At 35.0% G+C, this 20,530-nt stretch overlaps 2 protein-coding genes across 3 annotated transcripts in view; one reads left to right on the plus strand and one right to left on the minus strand.

Moving 5' to 3' along the window:
- Nucleotides 1-256: 256 nt before the first annotated feature.
- Smp_167470 (protocadherin gamma, putative) lies at nt 257-5,258 on the minus strand (the record flags this gene model as incomplete). The annotated part of the gene is made up of 3 exons (XM_018790750.1): nt 257-289; nt 3,852-4,252; nt 4,397-5,258. The coding sequence occupies 3 exons, from the start codon at nt 5,256-5,258 to the stop codon at nt 257-259; spliced, it is 1,296 nt and encodes a 431-aa protein (XP_018645990.1).
- Nucleotides 5,259-14,245: 8,987 nt separating this feature from the next.
- Nucleotides 14,246-20,530, plus strand: part of Smp_083530.1 (calpain-7 (C02 family)) — a gene marked incomplete at both ends in the record, with an annotated part of 55,041 nt that continues 48,756 nt past the window's right edge. The window contains 5 exons of one of the 2 annotated variants that reach the window (XM_018790752.1): nt 14,344-14,494; nt 14,531-14,605; nt 14,645-15,909; nt 17,304-17,657; nt 19,139-19,308. In XM_018790752.1, the coding sequence (XP_018645991.1) occupies nt 14,344-14,494; nt 14,531-14,605; nt 14,645-15,909; nt 17,304-17,657; nt 19,139-19,308 (2,015 nt within the window). Of the gene's footprint in view, nt 15,910-17,303; nt 17,658-19,138; nt 19,309-20,530 lie in introns of both variants that reach the window. The other variant, XM_018790751.1, reaches the window with a different exon arrangement.

Consider the following 20,530-nt stretch of genomic DNA (forward strand, 5'->3'; position numbering starts at 1 on the left):
TGAATTTATTTTAGACACTTGTCTGCTCAGATAGATGTTAAGATGAGAGATGCAGAAGGCCAACATCCTAACTCAAATTACTTAAAACACGATTCAACTTTTATAGGTATAAAAGATACAAAAAAGCATATTGGCACATGCGTATGATCAAGATCACACATATGAATTGTAAAATGACTAGAAAGATTAAAATAATTCATCGATTTAAAAGTAATGGTAAACCATATAGACACGTAAAAAGATTAATTATTACACATTATAGGTTGATAGCAACTGGAAAATCATTAACCTAACAATAGTCATTAACAATCATTTCATCCCACTTTGCCCCCAGCAATCCCACAAGGAATCAAATGTCACGACGAGCATGAATCCTTTAGATCGCTGATTTGAAATAGTCTCTAATTTAGATGTATAACCTTGGTCAGTGATTTATAATATAGCACAAAAAATCTGAACATAAAACTGTTATTTAAGGAAATTATAAAATATAGGATTTCACATGTGAGTTTACCTATCTGGTTTTCAGCGTTCAGTAAAATTGCAAATTAAAACATTTTAGAGCATTTTCGCTTTCATTTTGTGTGCAAATGGAGCATACAAGAGCATACTTTTCATTGAGGATTTCATTTCAATCCTTTAAAACGATTCACTTATATCATCTATAAATACGCCACTGTAGTGCTCCCAAACTTGCCAAATGTAAAGCAAACAAAGTCATATCTTGAAATGAAATACTCAGTGAAAATTATGTTCTTATATGCACCACTTACATTCGAAACAAAGGGAAGAATGCCTAAAAGGGCTTCATACCTCACATATATTGAATATCAAAAACCGGATATATTTAACTTCTTCCATATATCACTTCTATAAACTGTAAAGGAGACTTTATTTAGTTTTCCATAGAATATTTCTCATTTGTTTATGTGTTTTTCGTGAAAAAATAAAAACAAACTCATAAAGCTTATAGACCTAGTTGAATAGTTTTGATTTCACCGGCTGTTGTTGGAATTTAAAATTCAAACAATCTGTGTTGATAAGCATATCCACATTGAGCTGGAAAATACATTCACTTTATGTATCCCATATAGATGTCATTGCGAGTCAAATGCAGAAAACATAGAAAACGTAATTACTCGTTTTTTATTTATTTATCTACAGTCGAACAAATAATTTCCCATCATAATTGTGCTACTCACAGAATCAAAATCCAGTCAGTTTATTTAGGACAGCATCTAACAAGTTCTAGGTATTTGTTTTCTTAGAGACTGTGAACCGTAATGTGTAATATAGTATTCATTCTTATAATAGGTCCAATTTACAGTCTACATGTGAAAAAAACGACCGAGTGCATAAACCGCAATCAATTAAATTGAAGGCATGAATCAGTATAAGTTAGACAAACATTAAAAACCTTAAAACCCTAGACGTCCGTTTGTTACTAGTGTGAAACTTCAAAAGTGAGCATCTACGGCCCCACAACTGAGAGTCAAATCTAGAACCTTCGGCCACACAGCCAAAAGAGTAACCTCTAGACAACTAGGCCGGGATCGTGTGCTCTCTAGTTACTAGTTTCAAGAGAAACTTCTTGAGTTCCAGTGAAAGACCAGTGGAATTCAGCTGCTTTATCAGTTAAAACGATGGAAGATTTTCGTACCGTACCATGGATTGATTAAAGCTAAACTGGTACACCACTAGATACTATTCCAGTGGTATTGATATTAAGCGTCTCTGTGTGATACCGAAGGCACTAAAGTCTACTCCCGATTGCGGAGTTGTGGATGCCTACTGCTCAAGAGTCCTTAATAAGAGAGAGACAACCCTCTCGAACTTTCACATTTCCAATGGTTTTCTAAGTTTGTTTCATGATTTCAAAAAGCTCAACAATATTCACAACTCCATATCTTATAATTAACATAAAGACATTGATCTAGTTAATTATTTAAGTGAATCTCAAAATCTTTATATTTTGTTGACATTTTTTTTCAAAACTAATGAATTAATTACGTAACTGACATAGCAACACCTTGTATTATAAACTTAATAATAAATGAATTATATAACATTTTGAAGTTCATTTTCATAATTTATGATATCAGAACGTTTTTCTTACCTGTCTATATTATTTAATGACTATCACTAACTTCTGAAAGGATGTAATGAAACATACCGATATTTGTAACAGTTAAAACCGTATGAGAAAAAGGAAAACAGTCATATTTCTTAAATGACAAAAGTGAAACACTAAATTATTGGATCAAGTTAACTAACACACTGGTAAGTTGAAACTTTATTATTAAGACCGTTGGATGCCGGCCGGCTCAGTGGTCTATCGGTTAAGTGCTCTGGCGCGGGACTGGTAGGTCCTGGGTTCGAATCTCGCGAGTGCGGGATCGTGGATGTGCACTGTTGAGGAGTCCCATGATAGGACGAAACGGTCGTCCAGTGCTTCCAGGTTTTCGATGGTGGTCTAGCTTCAACTGACTCATGATTTCAACTATAGAAATTTTATTTATCGGGTGCAAAACTATGTATCCATTTTTCAACTACACTATTTAATCTAAAGCTGGTGATACCTTATAGCTCCTGATACTCGAAATAGGTTTAAATCTCTAATCTAGTGACTGAAAGCTGAGTTCTCCAATAACTACATCGCCATCAATTTGTCTACCAAACACATATTCGATTCTTAGTAGTATACTTAGTTTCACATATAATTTGTGTGGATTGGGGTATTTTCCTTCGAATCACATTTTAATTGTGTGAGTCAATGATACTACCCGATTTCTAAAACCTAATTAGATGGAGAAGTGTTAAGACCTAAGACTTAATGTCTGAAAATCAAACACACTAACCACTGAACCTCCTCTTTTTTATCGAGAAATATAAATAAGTGTGGAAATATGTTTGGATACAAATTAATTTCAAAAATATATTGTAATGATAGAGGTAACCAGATTTATAATCCTACTCATGGAGTTGATTTCTAAATTTTAACTGATTAGCTACCACAAAACAAAAACACTGATTAGTTGACTGATTGCTTATTGTTTGTATTTGTACAGCCAATTAAGATAATATGATGTAGGGTCGGTAATTAATCTTCCATAAAGTTTTTCGATCACATACAAAAAACAAAGGACTAATTATCATACCATCGAAGACGTTTAAGATACATTGAAACAGATTCGTAACTGATAGAGTCTAACTATATAAGATATGGAACAGTTACTCTCTAACGGAATAGGGTAGTGTCATGCTATATCCTGAATTGATGAAATCGGATATATGAATCTGTAGATTATGATTAGATAGTTTAAGGATAACACGTCCTCTAGGAGACCTTCTCATGTTCCTCGAAGTATTTAACCACTAATGAATAGTGTTTTACTAGTGTGATGTATGCTACTGGTATCGACAGATATAAGTAGTATGTATTATCAATTGAAAGTAAAATGCCTGACGACAGAAAGTCAAGAAGATCGAAGAGAAGAGAACGAGATCAGAGAATTATTGGCTTATAAACGAAAGAACAATCAACTTTCAAACAGTTGATTGACATTTTGCAAATGAGGTGTTTAGTGTATGGTTCTCAGATTTTACTAAGAGACTGCGATTTTGTATTCAAATACATTCGGTTGTTCCCACTAATGTTCTCGTTCACTACACCAGAAACACAAAGCTATCGAGTACATACTGATTTTTAATTACTTGTATCAGTGAAAACTAACCCCTCACTATTGTCATACTTTTCCCAGCCAAACAGTATTGCCCGAAACAATCATATACGACTTACTTTTAATCGAATTTGTCTCGTTCCATTATCACTATCCAGTGAATGACCCCACAGTAATACGTCCTGTGATAGAATCTATCTTAAAATAATTCTGTGCTAAATTACGATCACATGGACAAAATCCATACACTAGCTTTGAATGTAATCCGTCATCTTGATCGGACGCATTTAATTGTAATACAAAACTACCTATAGGTAATGTTTCACGTAAATTACCATTCAGTGGTCTATAGATTACGTAATTTGATTCGAGATTATTATTATTATTATTCGAATTCAAATGGCTATTTACTTCATATTGATTAATTAGATTATGAAATTGTGGTATATGATCATTCACATCGATTAAAGTGATTAAAAGTGGTATACTTGTACTTTTCGGAGGATTACCTAAATCACTTGCTAACAAAGTTAAATTGTAAACACCTCCTTGTCCAGCAAAATCCTTTGTTTCTCTGTCCAGAGGTAATATAGGCCAAATCTGTAATGATGTTTCATGTGTACCGGTCATAGGGTTTATATTATTATTATTGATATTATATAAATCCAAGCCTAAATCGCTTTTTCGATGAATCAGTAAATCAGTATTTGATTGACTATGATATTGATCATTATTGTCATGATTTGTTTTTCTGTTAAAATTATCTGCTAATCGAAAATAATCTGCACCTGGGCCAATTAAACGATAAACAATTGTACCGTTCTGACCCATATCTGGATCATAAGCACGATCAATTGATTTTGCATTTCTAATTGCATCATTTTCATTGATAGGTCGTAGAACTGTCTGAACAGTATTCCATCCATTGTTATTTGATGATGAGGGTGTTTCAACAAAGCTTACATGTAGAAGACTGTTTTCATGCCATCTAGGTGCATTATCATTAATATCGTGTATTATTACATGTATTAATATCCTTGTCGTTTTAACCGGTGTCTCAGCATGTTTTTCGCCAGTTCCAGTAGTCAAATGAGATGATTCCTGATTAGTTCGTGAGATAATTAATATGTTTAAAGCTTGTAAACATTCATTTGTTGGAGAATTCAGAAATTCATTTCCATTCATTAAATTTGAATTTCTTTGTGTTGCAACGATATCATTAATATTACTATTAATTCCAACAGAAGCACTAGTACCGGCATTATTATCCCATGATGAACATAAAGCTTCCCGATCAATGCGTCCACTAACAATTAATCGACCTGTATTTGGATCTAAGCTGAATAAATTTGAAAATGTACCGTCATTAATCAATTGAAATGTTGTTGTTTGTGTTAAACCTTTTATTTGTTCACGAGATATTAATTGTTGTAAATATTCAGCTATTCCAGGTATTATACTTCCAGTTGGACTTTCTTCTACAATGTCTACACGTAATGGAACATCATTAATACTTTGTACAATTAGAATGAAAATAATATACAATGATATAATGACTAGAATTGTCCCTTTATTCATAATTTCTTTTTCGTATATGATAATATATATATGATAATGATGATTTCACTACAACAATGGTATATACATTTCACAGAATACAAGCTCTTCCTATTACAAATAATCAAAATATTACTTTTTACCGTCTTAATTAAAGTAGTATAAACACTTATCTAAGTGACCTGCAATTTTATTGGTTGTTAATGCTTCAAGAATGAATCATTGTTTCTTCATTCTGATTGGTTGAATTCAAATCATTTTAGTGTTAATGTATACTGATTGGATCAGTCATTTCTTTCAATTTTCAATAAACTGGTGAATGTTGATAAAAAAAAAGTGTAACACTATGAATAAGCTATGCGAAAGTGTAAACCTTTGGTAACTGACACACTAACAGATTATGGTTAAAGGAGAGATAGGAATAAAACACTTTATTTAAATATATATCCATTTATTTGTAATAAATCAAACGAAAGAAGACTTGACAAAAACATCTTTTTACACATAAGATAAATCAAATATTTCTTTAGAATATAACAAACTACAAATAAAGAAATGATAATATCACAAAATCTTTCACCTTTTATGTGTGAAATGCTTCCCCCGAAGTGATAAGTGATAGTCTCAGTTAAGACAGTCTGAATATATCTCATTAATTTTAGTGAGCTAATATAATAAAGACAACCAATTGACTTGGACAACAATCGACTAAATGGGAAGAGACAAAGAAAATTGATATTGTTCACAATTTTCAATAGGCCAATAGATTCATTTCTAGATCATTTTCAAAAGTGTATCACTGTGACTGATTTCAAGAGATTATGATTTATCTACACCAGTTGATAAATAAATCTTAATTGTGGTATAAAAAATATAAAATACAATAAGAGATTTGAGAACATTAAAGAGTTTTATATCTTACAGTAAGAACTAAGTTTGGATACCAATAGAATTTAGAAAGCACTGGACCGTGTTTCATGTGAGACAGTAACCCACTATTAGATTTGGAAGATAACTGTACAGTATCATAAGTAGTCTGGGGTTAGATATGTAGGCCATTAGATTAGGCCACTCAGTGGTCTAAAGGTTAAGAGTTCAGTTTGAGACCTAAAGATCCTGGGTTCCAATACTGGTGAAGTAATGGATTGGGATTACTGAGGAGCTCAATACTAAGGAACAACACATTTTCATTGCTTTATCGTTTCCAGTAGTGATCTAAACTATGAAATGAGTAAGATTTAGTCAAATTTATAGTCTTGACCACTAGGATTCCAGGATATGCAGTAAGCTTCCTATTTATATCATATATACTGTTTTACCTACTTAATGAACATACACGTTCTAAAACAAAGCTAACGGGCTATTTTAAAGTCTTTGGGTGGAGTAACCAGAGTTAGCAATTCTCTTTGGAGTCAAAAAAAGGACTGAATAATTTCACTGCCATATCACTGTATCATTGAAAGGATAAAAGGTTTAGTGAGAAGCTGTTGTCGGTGAAGTCTTACTATATCATGTGTAAGACAATTATATCGGATGATCATTGAGCGGTATTGTTAACAAACGGAAGTCGAACATGTAAAGAATCGGACGCTGATTCAGTGGTTCAGATGCTAAGTGTTCACGGAAATCTCTTCAGACCCCTCATAGAAATAAAACTCTTACATTTAATGAATACGTCTTGGAAACAAGTCGTATATAAGTTAATCTGGTTTATAAAGTCAAGTAACCAAATCAAAAAAAATAATCGACTAAATTTGTAGTGCTCTTCATTCTTTGTCTATTATTCAGTAAAATGTTTTCATGATTTGTTATGGTCGAAAGCACGTTTTAGTTTGTTAAAATGATGAACAGAATGCTGATCGATATATAATGCATATGATCAACTGACAAGTCCGAATGACACTGAATTATTAGAATTAACCTTTAAACGACTATACAACTTGCCAACACAATAATTTTTCTGCTAGAATGACATGCTGACATGATCTAGTTAGTAATTACACTTACTGAACAACAATAGTGGTTAGTTTTGGACACAACTAAACAAACCAAATTCATAAAATATTGTGGGAGGAGTGCTCTCGTGAATCATTCGTTGAAGAAGACATTCCTTTTTATAGGAATCCAGTTATTCAGAAGCTTAATACCTGAGGACTTATAAGTATTCTCTGAACAATCAGGACAGAGATGGCGCAAGTATACTCTTACAAACAGTGTATTTTAAAGGCTGAATGTTGATGCACTACAAATTTTATAAAAACAAAGCTTTCATAAACACAGTCCATATATTTACTGGACAAACCACGTCCTAAATTTATACGGTTAAAGGTTAATTAAATCATAATTCATGAGATTCTTCCATACACCTATAAAACTGAAACCTGACAAAAAGATTCAATTTTCTATCATCATATACAGTAGTCTCAACATTTATAATCAGAAGGAGCTTTTGTGGAGATTTAGTATTTGCATAGTTGAAAAAATAAGTCATTTGAAGCTAGACCACTATGGAAAACCTGGAAGCACTAGTCGACCGTTTCGTCCTATTGTGGGACTCCTCATAATTGCGCATCCGCGGCGAGATTCGAACCCAGGACCTACGAAGCTCGCGCGCGAGCATTTAACCGACAGACCACGGAGCCGGCATCCGATGGTGTTAATGTCTAACTTCAACCAATCCACGAAGTTGATCAACCGTTCACCAATTGTCTTCAGTGAGTTCCTATCTCACAACAGACGTGGTTTGAACTCCACTGATCACTGATTCTCACTAGAACTCCAGGAATCATCTCTTGAAGCCAGTCACTAGTGAGCGCGAGACTAGTAGGTCCTGGGTTCGAATATCGTGAGGCGAGGTCGTGAATGCACACTGCTGAGGAGTCCCACGATAGGACGAAACGGCCTTCCAGTGCTTCCACGTTCTCCTTGGTGGTCTAGCTTCAATTAACTCATGCTTTCAACATTTATAGTTAGTCCTCAATAATGCAAACAACTAATCTACAGTTATTTAGTGTTTATTATTCGTGACATATTAAAATGGAAAACTAGTTTTTAAACTTGATTAGTTTACATTTCTAATCCAATTACTGAATAAATTAGTTTAATGATATAACCTACTAGTGTGATTATCCGTTCTAGCTTTAAAAATAAACATGGTTAACAATCTATTTTGTACTGATGTATAATATAATTTCATAAATCAATTTAATAAGAAAATATACTAATATTCTAATTATAATGAATCACAGTTAAGAAAAGCTTATCTGTGTATACTTATTAGGGGTATTTTATAAAATATGTTCCAAAACATACATATTCTATCCTTAATTCTTTTCGGGAAAACATTTTGAGTGATATATATATATATATATAGTATGTATTCAGCAATTTTAACATTTCCTACACCACTCATGGTGTGGTGTGGGTTACTTATATCCACACAAGTAATATATGGTGATGGTCAGGCATTGGATGTATTTTGGCAGAAGATCGATAAGGAAAGAACAGGAACGAAACGCGATCGGTATGAATATGCATGAACAATAATAATAAGAGAAAATGGATTGATATTTACAGAAGGAACAGTCAAGATTGAGACAGTTGATTATTATTTTGCAAATTAACTGTTTACTGTATGGTTATCAGATTTTAGTGAGATAGTTTGTAATTTGTGCTTAAGTACATTCGATTATCCCCACCCGTGTTCTTGTTCACTACAATGGTAGTAAAATTTGTAAAGATGATGTCGATTTGTCCAATTAAAAGGAGTCTATTATATAAGTGATCAACAAGGACTGTTTTTATTGAAGATAGCGCTGTATAAAAAAGAAAATTTTTTTGATTATATTACATTTTTTTGTTTTAATCACCTAACTGTATACTTTATATATCATCATAAGAAATATCAGTAGCAGTAATCCAATATTCAATTCTTTATAATAAGAACTGGAAGAAAGAAACAGACTCTTACAAATAAAATAGCATATCCGTTTCATTAGTTAGTGGTTACCTAAACCCAATACCTCCATGGGTAACGCGTTACACCTACGAAACGAACGGTACTCGATTCGGACGCCAAAGTTAGGACTACTAGATCAAAATAGAATGAAATACACTCTAGTATTAGACACTATTTGCCTTTACTGACAGTGATAATGTTGAAAAATGAGTTTATATAACTTAATGCTAGAAATTAGTCCACATTTTTGAAACTAAATTCTGCACTACGCATTCTAAATGACGGATTAGAAATTTAGATTTTATTGATAAGTTTAAGTTCACTAGACTAAGTGAATGTGTTAAAGTCTTATTCCTTGACTTAAGTGAATGACTAAAGAGTTAAGATTTGTAACTTTAGACAATTTATAGTTGATCAATCACTGGGTAGTGATTAATGTCATTTGTGTCAGCTCCTTTTTAACTAAGATCGGTCTCTATCGACCAGTTTGCAATGTGGCCACTAGTCTAGGTGATACGACATCCTGTGTACTATGTTGAGATGTAATGCAATGGTTGGAGGCGATCAACAGTGTTTCTTATCTGCTACCTCAAACCATCACATTATATTTTAAAAATTAAATTTCTCTGAGAAGATTCAAAATGTTTCTACAATGAATCTACACATTTGCTACTGATTGCTCACTGAGTAGTGAACGATGTCATTGAAATCAAGTCTTTCCTCGTACTGATAAAATGGTTTTGATCAAGTTGCATTGTGGTCACTTGTCTAAATGGCTAGATATCGCGCATACTTTTTTGAGATTTAAGGTGGTGTTACTCAGTTATCCGTCAATTTCTACTAGATCTCAGACACCTATGGGGTCACTCGTGGCTTAAACAGCCCCATGGTTATTTTTGTGATTGTGAAACTACGTGGCACGGGATCAGATCAGAAAGGGAGAGTTAGCAACCTCAAGATTATAGATATATGTTGCTGTTGAGTCCCGAATAGCAAGAACCTGTTGCCCTGAGTTTCTTGAAGACCACCTCAAACTACCCTTAATTTTTTCACTTGCCGAAACCTATTGTATAGTTGTAAAGATTTGATTCGTGCATATCAAAGTCATCGTTCTGTGATATCTAACCCTAGGTATACTGTACAAGTGTTTCTCCTCTACTTTAACTAAGAGATCTTAGTTTTTTCCGCCTCATCTTCGTAGAGCTCATGTTAGAAAATTTATACCTTTGAATTTCAACTCAATGGTTAAGCACATTTGTACTCCCTAGAGGGGGACGCCATATATTTAGTTCCAAATCTTGTAATTTCTGATTGCATGTGCATCACTAGTTTTCAATGAATTGGAAAAACAAACTAATTAGTACCACTTTGCTCCCAATATCTCTTAAGTTAGTGTTCCTTTAACCAACAAACAATATATAAATAACACTTACCCCTATACAAATTATTTCTAGTCATTTTGGATTACTTTTAAATCATAATAATTATTTAATTTATTGGTAACTGGGATATTGAATAAGTGCTGCTTAAATTAGTAAAGTTTGCTCAGAAAAAAAAACAACCACACCATTTTACAACTTCACACATAGATATTTCCACTAAATACTACAGTTCACCTCTAATAAATATTTTGTTATTTCTTAGTATCCCTAATAAAATACTGGCTTGGTCTATTTGTATTTATTACTAATTGATTGATAACAATCACAGAATAGAATTCATTAACATCTTATTTCCATCCAAATAAAGCTAACAATGTGTATAATGCTTGCTTGAATCTTTCCATTGATGTTTAGGACTGCAACTGGTCAGTCTCTTATTGGCATATGTGCATACTGTGCGTATTGCCTCGATAAAACCTTAATTTACAAGCATTGTAAGCAGTGGACGAGTCCCAAATAGGACGAAACGCGCGTCCTGGATTCCACTGCTAGCCACTCTCCATCTTTGCTTACAATGTGTATTATGATTTCAATATTGGAAAAAAAGAACAAGATATTCTTCAATATTTAATTGAATTATTGTATTTGAAAAACAGATTTAACGCAAAATGAATTAACATAATCTTATTCGTTATGTGTTTTGATTATGTAAGTAAAACACGATTCATTTATGATATGATATCTTAATCCATAATGAAAAAAAGATATTGAAGTATATATATATATATGCATTCATATAGTTGCTGATCCTTGCTGATCCTTTGTCTTCATGAAACAGTTTCAATTGGATTCGAGACATTCTTTTTACTGTATTGGAAATCATTTGATGTGAAAACAAATTGTAAAATAAAATTATTCTATACTACTGATTATGAGATGTTATAGTGTTATTTTATGTTTATTAGTTGGCCTACTTATAAGTAGTGTAGTGTGTACAAATAAATTAGTTTGTCTTCACATCTGTCAAATGGACAATTATCTTCCATAATTCTTACCCATAAATTGATTTCATTCTCCTATTCTTCTCCAACCTCCCTGATTATTGTGCAACTTCATTTGATAGTTGAATTCTTAAAACCTTTAATAATACAAACTGTTCTATCTTTTTTTATAGACTTACGTATTATTCAAGCAACTATTAATACAAACTTATAACTTTGGTAAATGTTCTCATGGATTCTTTTTATTTTTAATCAGTGGTACAATGGATTATTTTAAGTGAATTCATATGTTCCTGTATATGATTATATATTTCTATTGTCAAATCAATTTAAGATTTGTGAATTTTATTTTCATAGTTGAAATCATGAGTCAATTGAAGCTAGACCACTATGGAAAACCTGGAAGCACTGGACGGCCGTTTCGTCCTATTATGGGACACCTTGGCAGTGCTCATCCACTATCCCGCGCTCGCGAGATTCGAACCTAGGACCTACCAGTCTCGCGACGGAGCAATTTTATTTTCACAGATCATTTTTATCTGGAGAGGAATATGTTTGAGATGGACGAATTTGAGAAACATTTCAACAAAAATTTCTTGATAATATCCCCTCTTGAGCGGTTCACAACCAAACAAGATTTAATGCTGAAATATACTTTTCATATAAAACTAAGAATATGAAAAAGATTACCGAATTAAATGTTAACAGTTTATACTTTTTTACCATTCATTAAAAACGTTTTCTAATAGAAAGATTATAGCGACAGTGAAAATGACAATAATTCAAGTGAATTTCAAAGCATATTTGAAAATGTTTAGCAGAAAAAGACTCTCAATACCAGTGCCACGTCTAACTTTAACAGACGTTGAACAAAATCCGATAAAACTGAAGTTACAAGGTAAAAATGATAATAAGATAAATCGTTATTCTTTTAAAATAAACTCACTTGTAACCTTAACTTGTACACCTTTGAATGTTCGGATAAACACTTGACAGTTGTTAAGCTATGTAAACAATCTTTGTTTGGTCTTTATCATAGTGATTTACATATTGTATACTGTTGAATATTTAACCAAACCTTTGAGCAGTACACACCATATGGCTTGTCCCTCTTATTGAATATATTCACATTTCCTGTTGCTTTCAAATCATATGTTAATTTCTTGATGTTTTTCACATGTGTGCACGAGAGTGAAACTTTTTCACGAATATCTCATAAATGACAGCAACATTTCTTATCGATCTGACTATAAATTTACCATATACCAGTCAAACTAGTTCCTCACACCTCGCGACCGGCCCTTACGTGGTTTGAACCATCGACGCATCAAAGGATCATGGACGCTATGGAGACTGTACAACACAAAGGACGTTATTACAAGAATATATTAGTTAAGGTACAACTACGATAGTACAGAAGTGAAAGAGCAACCACTGCCGCGTGGGCCAGTCCATGGCATATAATTTTTTTGATTGATGCGCATAGACTATCCTTGATTTTGACAGGGATCAATGATCTGTTCGATATTCAGTGACCCTACACCTTCAACACTTCAGGGGGTAAGGTAGCCCATCTGAGACATGTTGCACACTACGGTTACAACTTGGAAAACACCTCTCTAGAAGTATCCCAAATTGAAAAAGATCTAGGAGTGCTGGTACCTTACGATTTGAAGTCATATGCTAAACGTGACGAAATGCCTTTCGAGCAAACCTTGCACTGGTAACATAGAAGCACATTTTTGGTCAGTTTGACGGTAGAACTTTCCACGTAATCTTCAGCAGTTTTATTCATCCCCATTCAAAGTTCGGAAACATGGTACTTCCCCCTAACTCCAGAAGGATAAGGACACTCTGGGACGTGTCGAGCGGCAAGCCACGAAATAAATTCGGAGACTCAAATTCAAGCCTTATGAAGAACGCCTTCAATCACTAAACCTTTACCCATTAGATTATAGACATCATAAAGGCGACCTCCTAGTGGCTTACAGTAACCTTAACACTTTTGGACATCCCCTTGAACACCTACTTAAGTTTAGTTCCAACACAAACCTAAGGAATAACACCCAGAAACCAGAGACACAACACGGCAGAACGGACTGTAGACTCATTTTTTACTCCTTAGGTGATGTCAAATGCTGGAATTCGCTACCAGGTGAGCTAGTCTGAGGGACTTTCCAGGATTCCTTCAAAAGAAAACTTGACATATTTTTAAGGACTAAAGAAAGTATCTTACTTCTATTCTCCCTAGAACCATTTGAACACATATACTTTTATTACTGCTGTAAGTCACTCATTACTTTTTTCAACCTGAAAGACAACATTCTAGCGACATTTTGAAACTGATAATGAGGACATCATCGAAAACTAGACATGGTAAACTGCCAGGGTCGTGTATTTGCTTGACTAACTGAAGAGCTTTCGATATGAGAATATCACAATCAGAGGAATGTGTTGATCATATCAGCTCACACTTGAAAACGACAGTTATCTACTTTAATACTCTTTCAATCCACGTAGGAACAAACAGAAAGCATCCATATATGTAAATTGTTGCCCATACCTTGGACGTGGTGTTAAAGAAATATTTGTTTTTCATAGGCTAAATATTTGGTACTGTACATTGAAAGCAACATACTTTTTAACTATATCTCAAGGTTTTGTGTTGTCAGTAGTCACGTTCTGAATAGTCGCGCTACAGTTGCAGATGGAGCTGTTTTCCTGTTGTTGGGGCCTGGTTTCTATATACATAGCAATAATCAGTCATGAATAAGATAATTACAGGTTTGTTGGCCAGTGGCTATCCTGAAAGCACGAAGATCATACTTCTGAAGAAGTTGCGGGATCATATTAGTAAACTTGATGAAACGGATTTTCTTAAAGATGTTATTTTCACTTGTATTCAAGATATGTACAGTAAAAATGATTACTCTCAGTTATATATAAGTGTAGTTTGTGATCTCTTAAATTCTATTGAATCCCGTTTATCAGATGACTCTACAATTCATCTTTCTCAGCTGATCACAGGTTCCTTCACCCCACTTGTTTTAAATTCATTTCCAGAAGCTTTGTCTATATTCATAAAAAAAATTCTTGAGCGCCACTCAGTAATATTTCTCCAGTCGTCCTTGGAAAATCCAGGATGTTTGGCAACTCTCTCTTCTGGGCTTCAATTTATTTTGGATCACAATCTTTTGAACGACAACAAGCAGTTGTACTTTCTTATTCAGCATAACCTTGTCAAGTCGTCATTACATAAGTCAAATTCTTATGATATCTGTGATGATATGTACTTGAGCTTTGTATCTAATATTTTTCAAGTTTTAGTAACTTTATCTTCCCAGTTTCCGTCTGGAAAATTTCCATTCTATTCATTTGATATTAAACTTGTTGAGTCTATCGCACGATCAGTAATCACGTTTGTTACAGAGCCAAAACTTATCAGTTATCAGTTCAACACATGTATACTGACTGAATGTGTCACTTCTTTGGTTCAGGATGTTTTAGTCAGTTCCAGTTATGATTGCCATTACATTTCTGTAGCTTCCATGTTGTCTGAACTTCAGAAGTTTTGCTCAGACGATTCATTGTTGTCGGAAACTATTTGTAGATTTATCGATCAACTTAGTCAACGTCATATCACCAACATTGAGACATGTTTTACGGTATTGCGTCGTCTAACTTTATGGCTCACTTGGTCTGAACTAGCTACATATCGGTCTTCTCTAGACCTCTGGCTTATTGGATTTCAGTGTGAGATGTTCAGAAGGTTTCCTCCTACTGGGTCACAGTCTTTAACCAACTGTTGGTCAGATTTCATGTGTTGGCAATTTAAATTTGTCTTAGAACTCATGGGCCGTTTGTCGCTTCCACATGAGTCAACTGTGTATGCTTTGGCTTTTTTCATCCTCAGTGGCGATGACAAGCATGATCAATATGCTGATGATATAGTCTCACATCTAGCACCTGTTTTGAACAAACTGCTTAGTATGTATGTTGACAACCCATCAAATGAAGGATGCAAAGATATTCTGCTCAAAATGTACACAATTTCACGCTTACTCGGTCCTCTAGTTATTTCTACTGATAATGAGTTATCGAGAACATGTACACAAAAGAAGAAGCACCTGGTTACTTTGCTAGGCAAATTTCATAGTCAGTTCAACGACGAAAACAGTCCTGAGATTTGGAGTACACGAACAAAAATATATAAATTGGAGTTTCTAACAAAGTTTGGGCCTCAAGCTGGGATTCGTATTCGAAAAATTTGGGAGCGTTGGAATTTAACTTCAACAATCCGACTAATTAGTATACATCCAACAACTTTGAAAGTAAGTATCTGCCTAGGTTTTGACTTTAGTAAATGCTTCATATAAAAAAGTGTCGGAATATCATTCACATATTGCCATCCTGACATTCTAGCTTTTAAGCCAACCATTGTACTGTATGTCAGGTTGAACCAGATTTATTGCCTGTAAATAATAATGCTTACATTCCGGGGTTCTGGGAGACTGGTTTTTATGAGTGATACAATCCCTCAGTTTTTTTGCCATTATTTTATCAATTAAGTTTTAACATAAGGTATTGAGTGATAAGCAGTTTGTTTACATATAGATTATGATGCAGATATTGCATAACAAAAGTGTACCCACCAAGCCGTTAGACCGTTAGCATTGTAGCTCAATGCATTATGCACTGGAATTTTAAAGTTTGGGCTCCATATTCAAGTTAATTGCCACGTCCCTTGGTCTAAGAGCGATCAGTCATCATCACTGTAAATCTTGGCATAGACTTGCGTTCGCCCAAGTTGCCATACTGCATTAGCACGAAAAAGTGAACCACCAAAATGTTCAGAATGGTGCTTGAAAAAGCTACTGTACGGCACCTCATTTAGTTCTGAATATAAAACAACCTTTAAAAATAAGTGATTCAGATGCTACCATCTTTTGATCAAAGCATCTTCAGCACATCCTGGGACTAATGAGTAAGAAATACTGAATTTAGGTGCCGGATGCTAGTCACGGATAGTAAATCGGTTCATGAAGCAGTTAATGTTCATCAACTGGGGTGGTCGAGATATGTATTACTCATCCCTAACCACCGCCTACCTCAGTGCAGGACGTCTGCTAGTGTAGTAGTAGGTTGGAAGAGAGCTAAGGGGATAATACGGCTCAGAATCAATCCTAATGGAGATGCATTCCATTTTTGTCTTGCTCTGGATCCTAATCTTTAAAATCATTTTATATCTTGTTATTCCTCTAATTCACATTTTTGTCTTGAGTCATGTTGTTTGTCCTAATTTCTCGTCATACTCTGGGATCTGCGTTGATTACTTCAAACCACTGTGTTGAAGTTGTGTGACAATTCGAACCGACCTACATGTATGACGGATTCTACGCTGCACATGACTGACTGAATGGCTAAGAGAAAACGTTTGGCAGGGAATCGTGAAACTAAGTCCTGCGGTAACTGACATTCGTCAGCAAATGATATCTGCATCCTGGGTGCACGGCTTCTCAAAGATTGCCTCTAAGTACTTAACATTAAACTAACGACTTTATATTTATCTGCAAGCTGCGTAACATCATGCTTTTCACAGCGAGAAAATCAACACCAATCTGAAAGCAAGGTTGCTAGTCATTACAATGTTGCTTAAATTTACTGTCGTTAAATACCTTTTTGATAATTATTAATTTTATCATCTGACCTTGTCTTACTGATGAAGACAAATCGTTCAGTTGCTGGCTATAAAGGCATATTAAACGTTGGCAATACATGTTATGCAAATGCAGCTCTGCAATTACTTTATCACTGCTCCGAGTTTCGTCGGGCCTTATTTGGATTTCACAAAGCTTATTCATCGGCTGGCACGGTTATGGCATCTTGTACCTCGTTTTCAACCAAAATTGACTTGGTTTTGCCAAGCCAAAATTCAAACCCATCGAATAATCTCAGTTTATCAGTCTCAAATTTGCATGAAAATGCATGCTCGTCTGATAATGTGACGTCGTCAGTTGAACATCAGGGTGTTTTACATGCTCATCTGTTTTCGCTTTTCCAGTCACTTGATACACATCAAGTAAGTTGGTGAAATATTTGTTGTATTTTTAAATCTCATTGTTTTTAACTTGCATGACATTATTTATTGATAGACTGACAGACTGGTAAATTTCCATAGCTCAATTTGTACACAAAATCAAACGGAATTAGATTTTGTAACGTATTTATATTCCATTACAAAGTATCACTAGTACTAGGTACTCAAAGATTTTTTTGTGGTGGCGAGTTCGGAATTCGGGGTTTGAATTAATTCTATGGTGTAGTTAGGTACTCAGTTTTTATTCACTTACACCTATAACCTCACGCACTAGTGGATGAACAAGTGAGTGACGATGAGTTTAGGCATATCATGCTAGTGTTAGTTTATATTCTCCAAAGTGACTGTTGCATTGATGAGTAATGACTAATCACTTACCATCTTGTCATGATGGTGCATTATGAGAACAGAATCACATCATACACTCTAAATCGGATACAACACCAACCAATGATATGTCTCTGCAAGACGTCCTAGGTCTCGTCTATTTCGGTCAAAGTTGGTTGTCCGATATTTTATTTTACAGGCCATACAGTTGGTCGCGTCAATGCGAAGATATGTGCTTTTTATCTCGTGTGTATTCAAAATCTTATCCCTCTATCTGTTGATACCACTGTTTTCATTTCTTTTATCACTTAGCAGTCTCTGCTAGTCTCAGTGTTCTTGAAATGTGGAATCTTGAGCCAAAATGCGTTTTGTCCTTGTCCCTTGAAGGCACTTGATTAGGTTATGCCACTAAGTTACTCATTTTGCTCATCGAAATTTTCCCTCACCGTAAATTATGCACATTTCTAGGTTTTATTAAACGCTTATTATTTACCAGTGTTTATTTCGTAGGTACGGAGCTTCAAAAACCACCTCCGGTATTCCACAATATCTAGAATCGACTAGATAGACATCATTTGATGAACTAATCTTTCAGATTTGTTAGGTAATCCGTGCTATGACGTATATTATATACTCACTGCCTTCTCGTGGCATTACTGTTGTTCACGAAAGTGAGAGGACGAAAAGCGAATGTCCGGCGCTTTAACCGGGTTGGCGGACACGGTGCGTTCACCTAGGGGAGTTGGAAAACCCTGATTCCAAACCAATGGTGCACATGGGCTCCAGGATCCTGAAGGAACGAATGGCGTATGAACCAACTGTTGGTCACCGGCTACCATGGAACTGCATCTCCTCACGATGCTCCACTACCTTGTGGATAAGATCTTTAGGTCAAAGGCTCGGGGTGTGGCCCCCTAAGAAAACTACCTGCTTCGGTTTGGGCACTTGGGCAGTATCACAGCCCTCACACAAATCAAATGAGAGTTGTGTGGTGCATATGTATCTGGTGCCCCATTGTACCAATAATTATGTGTTTAAATAAATATAAATAAATAAATAGATCTTTGTACATTACTAATCTAAAAATTGGTGTAATAAAAGCGAAAAATTGTTCTTACATACTTGTACTTCAATAGCTTCCAAATGTCCGTGACATACGAGCTGTACTTACACTTACTAAACCGGCACATTTTGTATCTGGTGAACAACAAGATGCAGCTGAATATTTAAACTACTTATTGGATCGATTACATGAAGAAGAGTTACATTGTAAAAAACAACAAAGTCCCTCTCTCGATTCATATTGGTAAGTGTTTAGTAGTTATTTAAATAAAAATGGATGTTTTTTGCAATGGTTTCATTCTTCCCTATATAAATTGTTTTGTCCAAATGTGTTATTTTTTTCTTTCTTCTAATGCAAAGTAAGTAGCGTTAGATCACCCTACGCAAGATGACGACATCACCCAACCAATACCATTCATACTTCTGATATGTTTATTATTCCTTACATCACTACTCAACTCTCAGTGTTGGGTAGTTTGGAAGTAGGTTAGTAGATTGAACGCGCTTAAACTAGTACATAACATTAGCCCATGATTTTTTTATTCATTTACTTAAACATATAAACATTTGTACAAAGGAGCCCCAATTATATATGTACACCACACAAACCATTAAATTTGTGTGTGGGTCGGGATACTCTCCGGTTGCCCAAACCAAAGCAGGTGGTTTTCTTAAGGGGCTACTTCCCGAGCCTTTGACTTCAAAATCCCATGATAGCCAGCGATGAAGAATATATTCGTACACCATTTGTTCCCTCAGGATTGTGGAGCGAATGTTCACCATTTGTTTGAAATCACGGTTTTCTAAGTCCACTAAGTGGATCCATCTCACCTACCAACCCAGTGTAGGCACTGTGCATTCGCGTTACGTCCTCTCAACTTCATAAATATCACCGCCCGCCACGAGAAGACAGTGAGTAGTCCATAAAATCATTATCTCTTGAAATAAGCCATGTTGGTAGGTCCCGATTACCTGGCTAAGGTCTGCACGAATACCACAACCGATGATTGGAGACGTTGGGTGCGAGTTCTACATCTTCTTTAATAGGGCAAATTTATTCATTCTTTGTCGCGCTTCAGTTCCTGGGATCATCGGGTAAGTAATAGTGAGGTTAGACACAGGGTATTAGGGAATCATGGTAAATCAGTTGATGAGGTTGTGAATCTCCATAGACCCGAGATGGTTGGGCCCATGTATTACACATGCCTAAGCACCGATCATCACGGCGCGCAACACTGACCAGTGTTGGAGACGGATGGAAGATAGTTAAGGGCGGTGAAACCAAAACGTGGCATCAGTCCATAAAGTCACTAACTTTTGGTCTGAGCCATGTTAATAGATGCAGACTAATTGGTTGGGGTCCGCGCAACTATCGTAACCAGTGGTTGGAGAATCTGAGTGACATGGCTCAGAATCAATCACAATGGCGTAGGTGTATACACTCTTTATCTTCCCTTAAACCATGA

Source organism: Schistosoma mansoni (assembly GCF_000237925.1).
Source record: "Schistosoma mansoni, WGS project CABG00000000 data, supercontig 0037, strain Puerto Rico, whole genome shotgun sequence".
Lineage (NCBI taxonomy): Eukaryota > Metazoa > Platyhelminthes > Trematoda > Strigeidida > Schistosomatidae > Schistosoma > Schistosoma mansoni.